General features: G+C 41.2%; 1 protein-coding gene across 1 annotated transcript in view; it reads left to right on the forward strand.

Moving 5' to 3' along the window:
- Positions 1–4,750: 4,750 nt before the first annotated feature.
- Positions 4,751–17,622, forward strand: part of lrba (LPS-responsive vesicle trafficking, beach and anchor containing) — an 897,133-nt gene continuing 884,261 nt past the window's right edge. The window contains exon 1 of the mRNA XM_043699616.2: positions 4,751–5,787. Within this exon, the coding sequence (XP_043555551.2) occupies positions 5,521–5,787 (267 nt within the window). The 5' untranslated portion in view covers positions 4,751–5,520. The remainder of the gene's footprint in view (positions 5,788–17,622) is intronic.

Genomic DNA, 17,622 nt, shown 5'->3' on the forward strand with positions numbered 1-17,622 from the left:
GGAGGCGGAGGGGTGACCTTATAGAGGTTTATAAAATCATGAGGGGCATGGATAGGATAAATAGACAGTCTTTTTCCTTGGGTGGGGGAGTCCAGAACTCGAGGGCATAGGTTAATGGTGAGAGGGGAAAGATATAAAAGAGATCTAAGGGGCAACTTTTTCACGCAGAGGGTGGTACGTGTTTGGAGGAAGTGGTGGAGGCTGGTACAATTGCAACATTTAAAAAGCATCTGGATGGGTATATGAATAAGAAGGGTTTGAAGGGATATGGGCCAGGTGCTGGCAGGTGGGACTAGATTGGATGGGGATATCAGGTCGGCATGGATGAGTTGGACCGAAGGGTCTGTTTCTAGGCTTACATTTCTGACTCTATATCCCTTCATACTTTTGCTTGGCCCATATCCCTTCATACCTTTGCTTAACAAAATTTTAAATCTGATATAGGTAAATTTAACAACTGATCATGCATGCACTGCAGTTGTGGAAGAGATTTCTAAACATCTATCATCCTTTGTGTATAGCAGTACTTCTGAACATCTTTCTTGAATTGTCTGTCCCTAATTCTCAAACTATGCTCCTTAGTTCTGGATACAATTTAGAGTCTCTCTTCCTGTTTGTGGACACAGTTAAGAAGGAACTATTTATTTCTGTAGTTTAAAGTACAAATTGTGTGATCATATTACAGCTATAAGAGGTGTATTTTGACCTGGTTATTTTATGAAGAAAGGTTGAGACAGTGATGTTGAAATGTCTGCTCAAAGCCATTGAAGTAAATAGCTTGTGGTGCCTTGGGTTTTTTTAAAGTTGGAATCATAGAAGCAGCACGAATGGGTTGGGTCAAGCTCCCACAGATCCAGAATTTTCAGTTTTGGCTTTCTGCAGTTGCTGGGGTCTTGAAGCTGGATAAGGAAGCTCTTATTCCTCCCTAAGTTATGGCTAAATCCCAGGGTTTTCTTGCTACTGCTACGATTGCATGCAAGACTATCTTACACACTTGGCAAAGGCAAATACAGTATTTATGGGATGTTACTATATTGGAATGATTAATTAGTTAATATACATACTATTTTGTTAGGCATTTTGATAAAATTACAGTTAAGCTGATTCTTTTTTCTTTTTATTTTGTCCGTATTTTAATTGTAGCGTAAAAACAAAGTGTGTTTTGCTTAAAGTTGATAGTTTGACCAATCAAATGGCATCTGGAATGCACTTAACTTTTTCTTACTTTAAAGGTAATGGTCTAGATTATCTTAATATTTTTTGAGGTGATTTGGTCTGGTCCACAGCAGTTGCCCAGAAAGAAAACTATGCCTAGTCAATAACGTGTTTAGTCATTTGATGCAATAAAATTTAAGGAAATCTTTAAAGTCTCACATTCAGTTGTCAACTGGAAGTGCAAATTTCTCAAGTTTTTGATCTGAAGGAAATTTGTAAGATATATTACATCCCATCAATGAATGGAATCTCTTCCTGTTAAAGTGAATTGAGTAGGCAAATGCTCACTGGTATCAATAAGCAAAAACATGGAGTTAGTTCTCCTACAATGGCAGAGAAAAGTTTTCCAATTCCTGCTTTTATTTTGCTCATTAACAACTTGAGAAGAGTTCATACTGGACAGCTGGAGTACCCATCTGAATTAGTCTACAAGGTAACTTTAATTTGCAAATTAGATACCTCCATTATAAATTTGGATTAGTATTTGGTAGAGCACTCACTGCAATTTTGCACAGTATCATCTACTGGTTCAGGCAAAGAGGAGCCTGGTGAGTACATTTTTTAAAAAAATCTTGTTTATGGATGTGCACATTGCTGGCAAGCCTATTATACTGGCTCTCCTTAATGGTGAGTTGCCGCCTCGAGCTATTGATGTCTATTTGGTGTTAGTATTTTAACAATGCTTTTCTGGGCACCACAAGAATGGTTTAATCCACTGCCACCCTAAGGGGAAAAAAAGAGCTAACTTACTAGAACACTGAAAAAAGGAACCTACCTTAAGTCTACTTCTTTTTGCCTCCGATGGTGACTCATGTTGTTGGTATTATGTTAATGAATCCTGGCACTTAAAATGGACTGTGGGTCTTGTCATAACCATAAGCCATGCAGCTAGCATACTTTGAATAGTTAAGAGCTATCCCAAAAGCTTTGGTAGATAGGATTCGCATAAATATCTGTAATATAATAAAGGTAGCCATGTTGTATATTAAATGGGCTAGTCATGCTGCTGGTACATGAAATGCTGAAATCAATTAAGTCCACAATTTTAGCAAGTAGGACATTCAGAACCTGCCTATGTGGCCTCAGTACTAGGTGCCTCAGTTAATGAAAGCCCTTAAGTGATATGGACGTGCATTTCCTTTCTGCTTAGGTGATGGAAGGTCGGTTACTTGAATTGTAGGAAAGATTTTAACTCCCAAGGCACCTATCAGGTGAGGCTGCTATTTATCCTGAGGGAGAGATCTGTAGTTTGTGTCAAAGCCGCCTTATGCAGCAGAGAAAAGTGAGATAGATATTACAGAGGAGCTGGAAGCCAACACACAGGCTAATGTTGCTCCTCATTTCATCAATGCCAATCTTGATTTAAATCTATAGGCTGTGAAGGACAGGGGAGAGATATCCTCTTCCTGACAGGTGATGGGTGACAGAAGAAGGCGACCCATGGCTGAAGTTTGCAGGTGGATATTTAATTTGAAAACAAACCTAGATCCTGTTTTCCACCTCTTTGGTGAAAATTCAGCACAGTCTTTTGCCCATGAGCCACTGTCAAAGCTTATTCAGAATTTTTAATTCAGTAATAGCCCATACAGTATAAACTGCATTAGCTCTGAATCTATTAAACTTTACTCTTTTTGTAAGAGGTTCCACACTCATAACCAAGCTTACTTACTTTTACTGTTTGTACTTCTAAGCACATTAAAGTTGGAGAGTGACCTTCCGTCAAGGATATTTTCTTCAATAAAACCTCTAATTTTCTACAATTTAAAACTGTAAGTACTAGAAAATATTCGTTGTCTTCTTCATCCTATCCAAAGTTTTCAAACATGTATGAATGTAGGTAGATCCAAATGAAACATAATATCCTATATATAGCAGCACCAGGTTTGCAAAACTTATTTTGACTTGTAATCAAAAGCCCTTGAGATCCATTCTTATGTTTAATTAGTTTTGTTGATAATAGATACATATTGACAAATGTAAATGAATCATTCAGAATCATGCTCAAATTGTCTATCCTGTTTTGGAAATTGGTAGACATTTTTGCCTTTTGGGGAAGGGAGCAGTAGGCATGAGTGTCACTTTCATTAAATTGTGCAGATCTGGTGTGTTAATCCCACAGGGATGATCCTTCAGTGAACACATAGGACAACTGAACAGGTCGTAATATGTGTAAGTATAAATAGGTAGATCACGCACACACTGCATGATGTATTTGAGACTTGCTTGGAGTGGAATGAATGTATTGTCAAATGTAAGTAGTCATAAGTCTCCTGGCTATGAGCATAAACAAGAAGACACAAGAACATAAACAGGAGCAGGTATAGACCATTCAACCTCTCACATATGTTTCATTATTTAATAAAATCATTGCGTAACTCTTGCATGAGGTGGAAGACAGCAATTGAAAAAATATGGTTTAGGTATATCCACACCTACACCTATCTTACTGCTAGGGATGGGCTGGGACATTCTCCTCATATGAAATATTTTTGAAAGATCAGTAAAATCATCTAGTGAAATTGAAATAAAACATTGCTTATGAAATGCTTTGGTAAGTACATTAAAGGTGAGGCTGTAATGCAATGACTTATCTGAGAATAGTCATTATTGTAATGAGTTGTGCACAAATTGTGCTGAATATTCCAAAAACAGTAAATAAATAAATAACCCAATAAATGTTTTGTTTGATAGATAGAAGTTGGGACAGTATTTTTTACATGGAATACAATATACATTATTATAATTTGTCTTGCAGTGAGGTCTTTTTAAAAATAACATCTAAAAGACTACACCCCTCCCTCAGAACAGGACTGAATTATTAAAGAGATTATATACTCAAAACTTTGAAATTGGGCATGATCCTTCTTAATCAGATAAGAGGTAGTAACACTGATTGATTAATTTTTTGACTAAGAAAGATGAAAGAAAGGATGCCTTTCATGTTCTTAGGATGGCCTGAAGAAATTTAATCATCATTATACATACTCCTTCTGATAGCAGGTCCATGTCATAGTCTTTTTTTCCATATCTTTCTGTTCTGTGCCAGACTTTTAAACTTTCCAATAACTTACGTCCGTTTCAAGCTACCCAGCTTTGGCTTTCTCCTCCTCCATAATATCCCCATTCTTCTGTTTCATTTTAAATTGTGCCCAATCTCTATATCTTTTGCTAATTACATTTACCAATTTTTTTTCCCGTGGTTCATGTTACTCAACACTTCATTCTAATGATACTTTTGAAAGTATGTAATGGTTACAGCATTGGAGAAAACTGCCACGTCCCTCTTCAAAATGATGCCCCTACGTCCACCTTGGCGAGCGGGGGGAGGTGTTTGACATTTCAGTTTAAAGGTGACACCTCTAATGCATTACACACTTAGTACTGTTTGCTGACTGCCACGGTTCTTGCTGACTCACATGGGCTGATATCTATCAACTGCCTCAAATTTGTGTACAAATACCTCTGCAGCCTCAGATGATCGGACCACATTTGAAATATTACCCCTTCTATTTACATTTGCAAACTGCATTTTTTTTATTTTCAGATTTCCAACAGTACCAGCAATAGTCAGTTAAACGATCACGCTTACTAATTACAAACTGGGGAAAAATTAACTCCTAAAGTTCATGCGACGTGAAAGCATCCAACTTGGGTAAATCTACCCAAGCAGCAGATGGCGCCGACTTGGACGTGCAGAAAGTCTGAAGGGCACTTGCTATCCCCCGAGCATCCTCACTCCTCTTGTTTGTCTCTCGTCCAACACCCCTCTCACGTTCCTTCTGCGCTCTTGCATACTCCCATCCCCAGACAACCCCAGCGCACACTTCCGCCTCTACCTGCGCCGCGCTGTCACACCTGGGCCGCGCGCGGGCCGACACCTGCCCGCGCGCACATGCGCACTGGGCGCCCCTCCCGTTCGCCGCGCGGCGCGCGCGCTGTCGGAAGCTCGAGCTCGTCGCTTGACGCTGTCATGGCGGCGCGAGGGGAACGAGGAAAACGATCCAGCCGTTAGTGCGCGAGACCTCTGGCCGTTTTTAAACCCCCCCGGGCCCAAAATCCGAACTCGATACGGCGCGAGCTGCGAATTTGCTAGAGGTGGAGTGGAGTGGAGTGGAGTGGAGTGAGGAAGGAGGGGGACAGCTCGAGGCTGGCGAGTGGCAGCGTCTGACACCAGCTCGAGCAGGTTCTGTGTCGAGCCGCCCGAGCCCGTGCGTGGATCCCAACTGAAGTTGTCTGCCGGCGGGTTGTTTTTGCTTCTGCATATCCTTTCCCCTCCCCCTCTTCAGGTCCCCGGGGTGGATCGCTATGTCGAGCGAGGGTGAACGTCCGCAGCTCGCGGACTCCGAGGGAGGCCAAACTGCCACGGCACCAGGGGAGCAAGCGGCGGACGAGGGTCATGTCTCTCAGCCGTCCGGCACCAGGACCTCACCGGACGGCGATGCGGCTATCTCCCTGGGCCTCAACCCGCCCGTGCCTATTCGTGGGATCCGAATGAAATTCGCCGTGCTGTCAAGTCTCACGCAAGCCGGTGAAGTGACCAATCGCGACATCGTGGAGACCATATTTAACCTGGTAAGAGAGCGGTCCCCCCCCCCCGGTAACTGCCAATTCCTCATTCTCACCCACTCCACCACACCTGAGTTACTGATAAGCAGGGACAGTGCTCTCTCACACTCTCCCTCTTTTTTTTTCGGTCCCGAATTTCAAACTTTAATTTCTAAAGTGTTTTGATTTTTGCTTAATCGCCTTCTAGTACTTTAAAATCATTCGAGGTTGTAAGTTTTGACGCTGACACAGCCCAGCCTGCTTGTTGCACGGTGCACTGGTGCGAGGAAACTTGCTGCATTTCTGGTTTTGATTGCGTTTCAACGAGTTGCATTTTTGCATGTGGTGAAGAACCTTCCATAAGGTTCTGCCTGCGGCCTAAGATATGAACACCTGATGGCTGGATGTGAGAATCGCAGACGCGGAAGTGAAATTACAAATTCGACCACGGTGTATTGGACTTCAGTACAGTGTGTGGTATCAGGTAACATTTGGGAGGGCCCTGGGGAAACGCCTTGTCACTGATGAGTTTCCTATTCAAATTGGACCCATCAGCGCTACCTTTTGTATCGATTTAATGTTCAGTATTGTACTTAAATTTACATGCATGGCATTGTACAATATTGCAATTTCGTAATAAGTTGTGCAACATAGTTGCGTGTTTCAATCAGGAGTTATTTTCTCGAATGCTAATTTTGATTTCCTGTGTTGATAAGAGTCAGTTTTTAAAGTCAAAAAGTGTGGTGCTGGAAAGGCGCAGCAGGAGAGTGGACGTTTCGAATGTAAGCTCTTCTTAGGGGTGGGAGGGGGAGTTGGGAGAAATGGGAGTGGGAGGGGTGGGACTGGGGTAAGGTAGCTAGGAAGACGATTGGTAGATGAAAGTGGGGGATGATGGTGAAAGGTAGGAGTGGAGGGTAGAGTGAATAGGTGGGAAGGAAGAATAGGTGGACAAGTAGGACAGTTCAAGAGTAGTTGGATCTAGGATAAGGTGGGGGAAGAGGAGATGAGGAAACTGGTGAAATCAACATTGTACCATGACTGCCCCTCAAAGTAAGATTTAATTTTTTGGTCAAGTAATTCAGAGTTGGGTGCCGTGAAAACAGAATTCTAGTTAAGGTCTTCCTTGCGCTTTTTAAAGAAAGTGAGTACACTAATGCAGAAGGTCGTAGGTTTCTATTTTGTTCAGGAATGTTCATTGAGCAAAATAGAACTGGAGTGTTTTCATTATGCTGTTCACTAGATGACTAATTCTAGGAAAATTACAAAACTGAAGTACTGTATATGTAACCTTAATGGGAAATTAATCGCATGTTAACTTTCTTGTTTAATTTTACTATTAAACGGTTCACAGTCTTAAATTTTGCAACAAAATGTAAAAATGATTAGGGATAATTCAATAGCATTAACTGTTGCTTGTGACATATACGACACCTTAGAAAATTACATTAATCATTCACCAGAAACATAACTGAACTCGCCACATAAACACTGGCTACAAGAGCAGGTCAGAAGCGAGGAATACTGTGGCGAGTAATTCACATCCTGACTTCTTAAAGCCTATCCACCATCTACAAGTCAGGAATGTAATTGAATGCTCCTCACTTGCTTGGCTGAGTGCAGCCCCAACAAAACTAAAGCTTGATACCATAAAAGGACAAAACAGCCCGCTTGATTGGCACAACATCCACAAGCATCTACTCTCTCCTCCACCGATGCTCAGTAGCAGCAGTGTGTACTATCTATAAGATGTACTGCAGAAATTCACCAAAAATCCTTAGCTAGCGCCTTCCAAACCAATGATCACTTCCATCTGGATAGTCAAGGGCAGCAGATATAAGGGGATACACCACCTTCAAGTTCCCCTCCAAGCCACTCAGCATCCTGACTTGGAAATATATTGCAGTTCCTTCATTGTCACTGCGTCAAATCCTGGAATTCTCTTCCTAATGGCATTGTGGGTCAACCCACAGCATGTGGACTGCTGCTCACCACCACGTTCTCGAGGGCAACTAGGGACGGGCAATAAAATGCTGGCCCATCCAGTGATGCCCACATCCCACAAATGAATAAAAAGGAAGTGCATAAAATAGTATCAGATTGCTGCAAATAGCAATATGATAGGAATGTCTCAGTTAAGTGTCTTAAGTGAACCTCAGTGTTATAGAATTTGTGACTTAAAACAGATAAAGATGGATAAATCCCCAGGACCTGATCAGGTATACCCTAGAATTTTGTGGCAAGCTAGTTGTTGGGCTCCTTGCTGAGATATTTGCATCACTGATAGCCACAGGTGAGGTGCCGGAAGACCTAATGTGATTAAGTTTTTTGAAGAAAAAGGATCCTGGGCAATGCAAGATGGAGAACGGGAAAAATTTCTGATTCCAACAGGCTGTTCCTTTTTTATTGAGGTATTTTAGGTGTTGGAGGTGATTTCCTCGAATTCCAGGAGCAGCAATTACTGTTTTACATCCTGTTGCATTGTTTTGGAACTTTGGAGGAAAAAAAAGGTAAAACAACCCTTTTTAAAAGGGAGAGGAACAGACAAAGGAATCACATGGTGAGGTCAGTGAGGGGGAGAGAGGGAGAAAGAAAGAAACCCAAACTGCTAATTGACAAGATGATCAGAGGATTAGACAGGGTAGACAGTGAAAGTCTTTTTCCTAGGATGATGATGTCAGCTTGTACAAGGGGGCAGAACTACAAATTAAGGGGTGATCGATTTAAGACACATGTCAGAGGCAGGTTCTTTACTTGAGAGTGGTAAGGGCATGGAATGCCCTACCTGCCAATGTAGTCAACACAACCACAATAGGGAGATTTAAACAATCCTTGGAAAAGCACATGGATGATGACTGGATAGTGTAGGGGTATGAGCTGAGAATAGTTCACAGGTCGGTGCAACATCGAGGGCCAAAGGGCCTGTTCTGCATTGTATTGTTCTATGTTCTATTTAGCAGTAAAGCTGCACAGTTACTGCCTTTGCTGTGTGAATGTATTGCTAGACATCGGAGTGCGTCTGGGAAAATTAACAGACAATGAAATTCACAACTAATCTTGGGGGAACCTGTTTGGGAGAGGTCGCAGCACAGAAAGAGATAAGTGAATATTTTAAGTGTGGCCTTGCAGTAAGTCTGCAGTAGTAAGTAGAGTGGGTACATTCTTGATTTATATGTTGTGTTGAGATATGTCTCTTGATTAAACTTAAAAATATAAGCCATAAGTATTAATTTAACCTGGAGCAGTGTTGTAAAGGAATAATTTGGAGCTATTTTCTTGGTCTGTAGATTGGAAGAAGCAGAAATGGTCCTTAGGAGAGTCGTATGTTCTTCTTGTGGGATGTGGGAGTTTAGGGAGAGTTTTGGTGTTACCGAGGATTATATCTGCAATAAATGCTGTTGGTTGCCCATCCTATCAGATTGATTGGATCAGTTGTAGAGACAGTTGGGACAGTGAGGAATTTACAAGATAAAAGGGATGTGATGGATGGTAGTTATAGGAAGGGAGAAAAGTTTAGGGTGTAGGTTTGCTCGCTGAGCTGTAGGTTTGATATCCAGACGTTTCATTACCTGGCTAGGTAACATCATCAGTGGTGACCTTCAAGTGAAGTGAAGCTGTTGTCTCCCGCTTTCTATTTATGTTTGTCCTGGATGGGGTTCCTGGGGTTTGTGGTGATGTCATTTCCTGTTCGTTTTCTGAGGGGTTGATAGTTGGTATCTAGATCTATGTGTTTGTTTATGGCGTTGTGGTTGGAGTGCCAGGCCTCGAGGAATTCTCTGGCATGTCTTTGTTTAGCCTGTCCCAGGATAGATGTGTTGTCCCAGTCGAAATGGTGGTTTTTTTTTTTCATCCGTGTGTAGGGCTATGAGGGAGAGAGGGTCGTGTCTTTTTGTAGCTAGCTGGTGTTCGTGTATTTTGGTGGCTACTAGGATTCCGAGGGGTCGGAGTCCTAGTAGCACACAAACCCACCAACACTCTCAAACAAAAACTAACAAACTTCAGACCCAGTCCAACCCATGGACAAAACCAACGTCAATTACAAAATTCCATGCAAGGACTGCCACAAACACTACGTAGGACAAACAGGAAGCAAGTTAGCCACCAGGATACACGAACACCAGGTAGCCACAAAAAGACACGGCCCTCTCTCCCTCGTAGTTCTACACATGGATGAAAAAAAAACACTATTTCGACTGGGACAACACATCTATCCTGGGACAGGCTAAGCAAAGACATGCTAGAGAATTCCTAGAGGCCTGGCACTCCAACCACAATGCCATAAACAAATGCATAGATCTAGATGCCATCTATCAACCCCTCAGAAAAAGAACAGGAAATGACATCACCACAAACCCCAGGAACCCCATCCAGGAGAAAGATATAAATAGAAAGCAGGAGATAACAGCTTCGCTTCACTTGGAGGTCGCCACTGATGATGTTACCTAGCCAGGTAATGAAACGTCTGGATATCAAACCTACAGCTCAGCGAGCAAACCTACACCCTAAACCTCAACCTGAGCTACAAACCTTGCAATCTCCTTTAAAATGATGGAAGTTCAACACTTGGCCAGTGCTCAGTTGCTGACTGGATACCTGTAGCAAACAAATTTACACAGAGCAGACCTGCAGAAGCATTGACTAACCAACCAGATTGCGTTTTATCTAATCAGGTTGTTTCACTAATGAGCAGTATGTAATGGCTGTTTGTAATGGTGTGTTCATCGATAGGTGGTCCTCTCTGTGGGAAGCTTTTTTTTTCCCCCCAGCACCCATGGTGTGTGTGTGCAGGTGTGAGACACAGTGAAAGACACAAAGTGCACGAATCTTTATTCAATTTCCACCACCAGGAAGATAGGAAAACACCCGGGTGGCCAGTGACAAACACTGCCCTTCACATCAAAGGACAGTGCTGTGTGGGCTTGTGGGAAGCTTATCAGCATTATTGAGTCGCATGTGATTGGTTGGTTTAACTCGAACTACATAGTTTTGGTCCTACTCACTTGAAAGTGACTGGGGTTAGACTTTGTCAACTTGTGACTGTACACAATGGAGTTGGGCAAATGGTGTTCCCTTTGGTGAAACATTTCCATTGTGTTGGGTGAACAGTTACAATAGTCTTGCAGTTATGGTATGTATTGGTAGATTTCCATGCAAATTCAAAAACTCTGCATCGTATTAGTTTGTGACCTTGTCTTTATGACTTTATTAAATATGGGGCTGTAAGTTGGATTTTGTGGTTATTGGTAAATAAACAGTGCCTGCTGTTTGTTATCCTTACATCAGACATTTTGAGCAGCAACTTAGTAATTGAGTTGAGTAAGTGGAAACCTTTAATGAAATCTGGGTAGGTACAGCTTGCCTTTTCATCCAATGAGTTGAAAAAGCTGTTCTGAAGTTTGCAGTATATGAACCAGGAAGTACAAATTAGAATATTTCAGCCAACGTAAACTACTGTACAGAAGGAAAATAGAGGGAAAGAAACAGGATATTGGAGAAAAACAGTTTAAACAAGACACTTTTTTGAAATATCCAAGAAGAATGAAATAGTGAAAGAATGATAGTTAACTTTTGTGCATTTTCAGAATTTATTAAAGCGAATTTCCTGTATGAGGGAAGTTGGTAGTAACTAAAGTTATGTCATTAAAAATTCACTTGCTGTTGAATGGGTAAACTTTACCTTTTTGGCACCATTTAAAAGGTAAGTAACTGCTGAAACACCATGCTCTTAATGTGCTTGAATCTGAGCTATCGGTATGGCAAAACATGAGGGCTTCGGCATTGCAAACTGCAACTTGATTTTGCATTTAACTGCATATGAATGCTTAAAGTTGCTTACTGATTGACTCTTAATAATGGTGAATGGTAACAACCGAAGTTATTTCTATTGCAAATCCTGGGCCAATATTATGAGAAATTACCATAATACACCAGTAATATCTAGAATTTGTTTATTCTGTCTATCTGTCTACCTGTCTACCTCTCTCAAAGGTAGAGCTTGTCATAAGATAAAGCCACAAATGCATAGCTCCATCATCTGAGACAGAGTTATCATAACATTTTGGCTGTGATTTTTTTTTTGCTTCTGAATATCAGGAATGTTGGCCTGTCCTGAACAGTTTCTGATCATTTCCAATAGTACAACAGGACTTAATTTGCTGCAAAACACTCAGCAATGTCATAAGAGCATGAAAGATTTTGCATTCTTTCTTTCTATTGATCAAATTATAGTGCATGTTGTTAATTTAACATTTTAATTTGATCACCAACATTTTTTCATTTTACTCTTAAAAATCTTGTGACCACATTTTTAGAATCATAGAATCCCTACAGTATGGGAGAAGGCCTTTCAACCAGTTGAGTCTACACTCACCCTCTGCTGAGCATCCCACCCAGACCCACCCACTATCCTTTTCCTGTAACATCGTATTTCCCACGGCTAATCCATCCACCCTACACATCCTTGGACACTGGGTAATACAGTATGGCCTATCCAAATAACCTGCACACCTTTGGACTGTGGGAGAAAATTGCTGCACTCAGAGGAAACCCACACAGACATGGGGAGAATGTGCAAACCCCACACAGACAGATGCGTTTTGTAGGTGAATTTGTCTAATTCTTGTCTGATATGCAAAATAATATTATACTTAGTCTATGAAGTGGGGCAAGAAAGAGGGAGAATCACAGAATTGCACATCATTTTCTGAGCGTTGATTTATTAATTCACTTTTAAAGTAAATGATATCTTTTAATTCCTTTGTTTTTTGACTCTGTAGTTCAAAAATAGTGACAAAAGCTTGAGGATGGACAAATAGTGATGTTGCCACCTTTCTCTTTTATCCAAAAAAAGTTAATGATTGTAATTTCATTTCATCCTTGTTGCATTGAAAATGATGTGTTCAGTTTGGTTTCATTTTCGTTATGTTGGGGCAAATAGACTTGGGTGTTGGCTGCTGGCTGAAAGAGAAAAATATAATTGTTGGTGGTAGCACTGATAGTGCAAAATAAAAAGCAAAAAGAAAAAAATGTTGAACAAGACAGGAGGAGAGAGCTGTAGCAGTATGCCAGCAAATAGGCTAAAATAAGGGAAAATGGGGAAAAAGAATTGAATGCTCTTTATCTGAATGTTTGCTGCATTTCTAACCACATTGATGGATTGATAGCACAAATGGAAATAAATGGGTATGATGGGCTTTGCAGAGACGTGACTGCAAAATAAGTAAGGCTGTGGACTGAATAATCCAAGATATTTGACATTTTGGAAGGTTAGGGAGAAAAGAAAATGTTTGGTAGTTGTGCTAATAAAAGATGAGATTGGTATATTGTGAACAATAGTCTTGGTTTAGAAGATTAAAATGTTAAATTAGTTTAGGTTGAGTTAAGAAAAAGTAAGAAAAGCAAGTTACTGATGTTCATAGTTCCAGTAACAGCTATGTTATAGGATAGTACTAATTTTAAAAAAAAGCTTGAAAAAATGAAACTGCAATAATTGAGGAATTAGGGAAAATTTTAGAATGCAGTCAAACTTGACTTAAAAAGGAAAAATTAGAAGATGAAAGTAAATTAGCAAGAAGTATAATTAGAGTGTAAGAACTAAGCATCAACCCCTGAGAAGAAGATACTGAAGTCAGGAATGGGAAACAAGGAAATTGAATGACAAGTATTTTGTCTGTCCTTGTAGTAAAAGACAAAAAAATCTGAAGGTTACCAGAAAATCAAAGGAGGGGTATAACTTAATAATCAGAGATCAGTGCTTGATACTCAACTATTATCAGAGAAAATAGTTTCAAGCAAACTAATGGCACAATAGGCTGCATGTCTACTTGACTGCATTGCTTTCATCAGAGGACCTTAAAAGCAGGAGAATGAATGCTCTGTTTGTAATCTACCATTTCCAGATTCAGAAAAGATCCTAGCAGATTGGAATACCACATATATAACACATCTACCAATGAAGGGAAGCAGAAAAAGTAGGTCAGTTAGCATAACGTGTATAATTGGGAAAATATTGGTATCCATTATTAAGGAATTTGTAGCAGGACATTTAAAACATCATAATAGAATCAAGCCAAGTCAACATGGATTTATGAAAGGGAAATTATGTTTGACAACCTTTTTGAGGCTGTAATAGCAGGTGAATGAAGGCAATTCATATTTATCGTAATGTATTTGTACGTTCAAAAAAAATTCAATAAGGGTTTACGTAAAAAGTTATAATTCTACATAAAAGCTGATGCTGTGGATAATATTAGCATGGATATTTTCCAAACAATCTGTTCCAAAATGTTGTTCCACACCTGTGAAGCAGGTGGGACTTGAACCTGGGCTTCCTAGCTGATAGGGACATTGTGCCACAAGAGCATTGATGTGGAGGAGCTGCCACTGTTGGACTGGGAGATAAGGTCAGATGTCAAACAGCACCAGGTCATAGTCTGACAGGTTTATTTGAAATCGCAAGCTTTCAGAGTCCTGCTCCTTTGTCAGGTGAAGTGAGTTGATAGTTCACCTGATGAAGGAACATCACTCTGAAAGCATGTGAATTCAGATAAGTCTATTGGACTATAAACTGGTGTCATGTGACTTCTCACCTTGTCCACAAGACCATTGTGTTAGCATGGAGACATTTTCTAACCATCCTGTTCAGAGGAATTATAAATGTCCTGATCTTCTTGTAGCCTGGAGAAAACTACCACTCTGCTATGAGAGTCCCAATATTAGCATGGTTAGAGAATTAACTAATTTCAGGTCATCAACTGTAAATAATGGAGTGCTATAGGGATCAATGCTTGATCCTCAATTAATTATCATTGATAATTATCATTGATGTCTTCTGTCTGATTGCAAGTTTTCCTGGCTTCCCGTTAGCTGAGTATTCTTTTTGTTTTCAGGTGAAAAATGGTCTCTCTTTGCAATGAATGTGCAGGTGTACACACATGCAATTATAAGCAAAAGCCTTTATTGCAAGGAGATTTGAGTATAGGAGCAAAACCTTTTTTGTTTCAATTGTATGGAACACTGGTTCAACCAGTCATAGAGATGTGCAGCATGGAAACAGACCCTTCGGTCCAACCCCTCCATGCCGCCCATATATCCCAACCCAATCTAGTCCCACCTGCCAGCACCCGGCCCATATCCCTCCAAACCCTTCCTATTCATATACCCATCTGGATGCCTCTTAAATGTTGCAATTGTACTAGCCTCCACCACATCCTCTGGCAGCTCATTCCATACACGTACCACCCTCTGCGTGAAAATGTTGCCCCTTTGGTCTCTTTTATATCTTTCCCCTCTCGCCCTAAAACTATGCTCTCTAGTTCTGGACTCCCCGACTCCAGGGAAAACACTTTGTCTATTTATTCTATCCATGCCCCTCATTATTTTGTAAACCTCTATAAGGTCACCCCTCCGCCTCCGACGCTCCAGGGAAAACAGCCCCAGACTGTTCAGCCTCTCCCTGTAGCTCAAATCCTCCATCCCTGGCAACATCCTTGTAAACCCTTTCAAGTTTCACAACATCTTTCCGATAGGAAGGAGACCAGAATTGCACGCAATATTCCAACCGTGGCCTAACCAATATCCTGTACAGCCGCAACATGACCTCCCAACTCCTGTACTCAATACTCTGACCAATAAAGGAAAGCATACCAAACGCTGCCTTCACTATCCTATCTACCCGCGACTCTACTTTCAAGGAGCTATGAACCTGCACTCCAAGGTCTCTTTGTTCAGCAACACTCTCCAGGACCTTACCATTAAAGGTGTATAAATTCTGCTAAGATTTGCTTTCCCAAAATGCAGCACCTCACATTTATCTGAATTAAACACCATCTGTCACTTCTCCGCCCATTGGCCCATCTGGTCCAGATCCTGTTGTAATCTGAGGTAACCCTCTTCGCTGTCCACTACACCTCCAATTTTGGTGTCATCTGCAAACTTACTAACTGTACCTCTTATGCTCCCGTCCAAATCATTTATGTAAATGACAAAAAGTGGAGGGCCCAGCACCGATCCTTGTGGCACGCCACTGGACACAGGTCTCCAGTCTGAAAAACAACCCTCCACTACCACCCTCTGTCTTCTACCTTTGAGCCAGTTCTGTATCCAAATGGCTAGTTCTCCCTGTATTCCATGAGATCTAACCTTGCTAATCAGTCTCCCATGGGTAACCTTGTTGAACGCCTTACTGAAGTCCATATAGATCACATCTACTGCTCTGCCCTCATCAATCTTCTTTGTTACTTCTTCAAAAAACTCAATCAAGTTTGTGAGACATGATTTCCCACGCACAAAGCCATGTTGACTATCCCAAATCAGTCCTTGCCTTTCTAAATACATGTACATCCTGTACCTCAGGATTCCCTCCAACAACTTGCTCACCACCGAGGTCAGGCTCACCGGTCTATAGTTCCCTGGCATGTCTTTACTGCCCTTCTTTAACAGTGACACCACATTTGCCAACCTCCAGTCTTCCGGCACCTCACCTGTGACTATCGATGATACAAATATCTCAGCAAGAGGCCCAGCAATCACTTCTCTAGCTTCCCACAGATTTCTCGGGTACACCTGATCAGGTCCTGGGGATTTATCCACCTTTAACCATTTCAAGACATCCAGCACTTCGTCCTCTGTAATCTGGACATTTTGCAAGATGTCACCATCTATTTCCCTACAGTCTATATCTTCCATATCCTTTTCCACCGTAAATACTGATGCAAAATATTCATTTAGTATCTCCCCCATTTTCTGTGGCTCCACACAAAGGCCGCCTTGCTGATCTTTGAGGGCCCTATTCTCTCCCTAGTTACCCTTTTGTCCTTGAATATATTTGTAAAAACCCTTTGGATTCTCCTTAATTCTATTTGCCAAAGCTATCTCATGTCCCCGTTTTGCCCTCCTAATTTCCCTCTTAAGTATACTCCTACTTCCTTTATACTCTTCTAAGGATTCACTCAATTTATCCTGTCTGTACCTGACATATGCTTCCTTCTTTTTCTTAACCAAACCCTTCATTTCTTTAGTCATCCAGCATTCCCTATACCTACCAGCCTTCCCTTTCACCCTGACAGGAATATACTTTCTCTGGATTCTTGTTATCTCATTTCTGAAGGCTTCCCATTTTCCGGCTGTCCTTTTACCTGCGAACATTTGCCTCCAATCAGCTTTTGAAAGTTCTTGCCTAATACCGTCAAAATTGGCCTTTCTCCAGTTTAGAACTTCAACTTTTAAATCTGGTCTATCCTTTTCCATCACTATTTTAAATCTAATAAAATTGTGGTCGCTGGCCCCGAAGTGCCCCCCCCCACTGACACCTCAGTCACCTGCCCTGCCTTATTTCCCAAGAGTAGGTCAAGTTTTGCACCTTCTGTAATAGGTGCATTCACATACTGAATCAGAAAATTGTCTTGTACACACTTAAGAAATTCCTCTCCATCTAAACCTTTAACACTATGGCAGTCCCAATCGATGTTTGGAAAGTTAAAATCCCCTACCATAACTACCCTATTATTCTTACAGATAGCTCCTTATAAGTTTGTTTCTCAATTTCCCTCTGACTATTGGGAGGGGGTCTATAATACAATCCCAATAAGTTAATCATCCCTTTCTTATTTCTCAGTTCCACCCAAATAGCTTCCCTGGATGTATTTCCGGGAATATCCTCCCTCAGCACAGCTGTCATGCTATCGCTTATCAAAAATGCAACTCCCCCTCCTCTTTTGCCTCCCTTTCTATCCTTCCTGTTGCATTTGTATCCTGCAATATTCGGCTGCTAGTCCTGCCCATCCCTGAGCCATGTGTCCGTAATTGCTATGATATCCCAGTCCCATGTTCCTAACCATGCCCTGAGTTCATCTGCCTTCCCTGTTA

Source organism: Chiloscyllium plagiosum, unplaced genomic scaffold, assembly GCF_037043375.1.
Source record: "Chiloscyllium plagiosum isolate Xiang-an unplaced genomic scaffold, Cpla_swu_hap1 HiC_scaffold_1, whole genome shotgun sequence".
Taxonomy (NCBI): Eukaryota; Metazoa; Chordata; class Chondrichthyes; order Orectolobiformes; family Hemiscylliidae; genus Chiloscyllium; species Chiloscyllium plagiosum.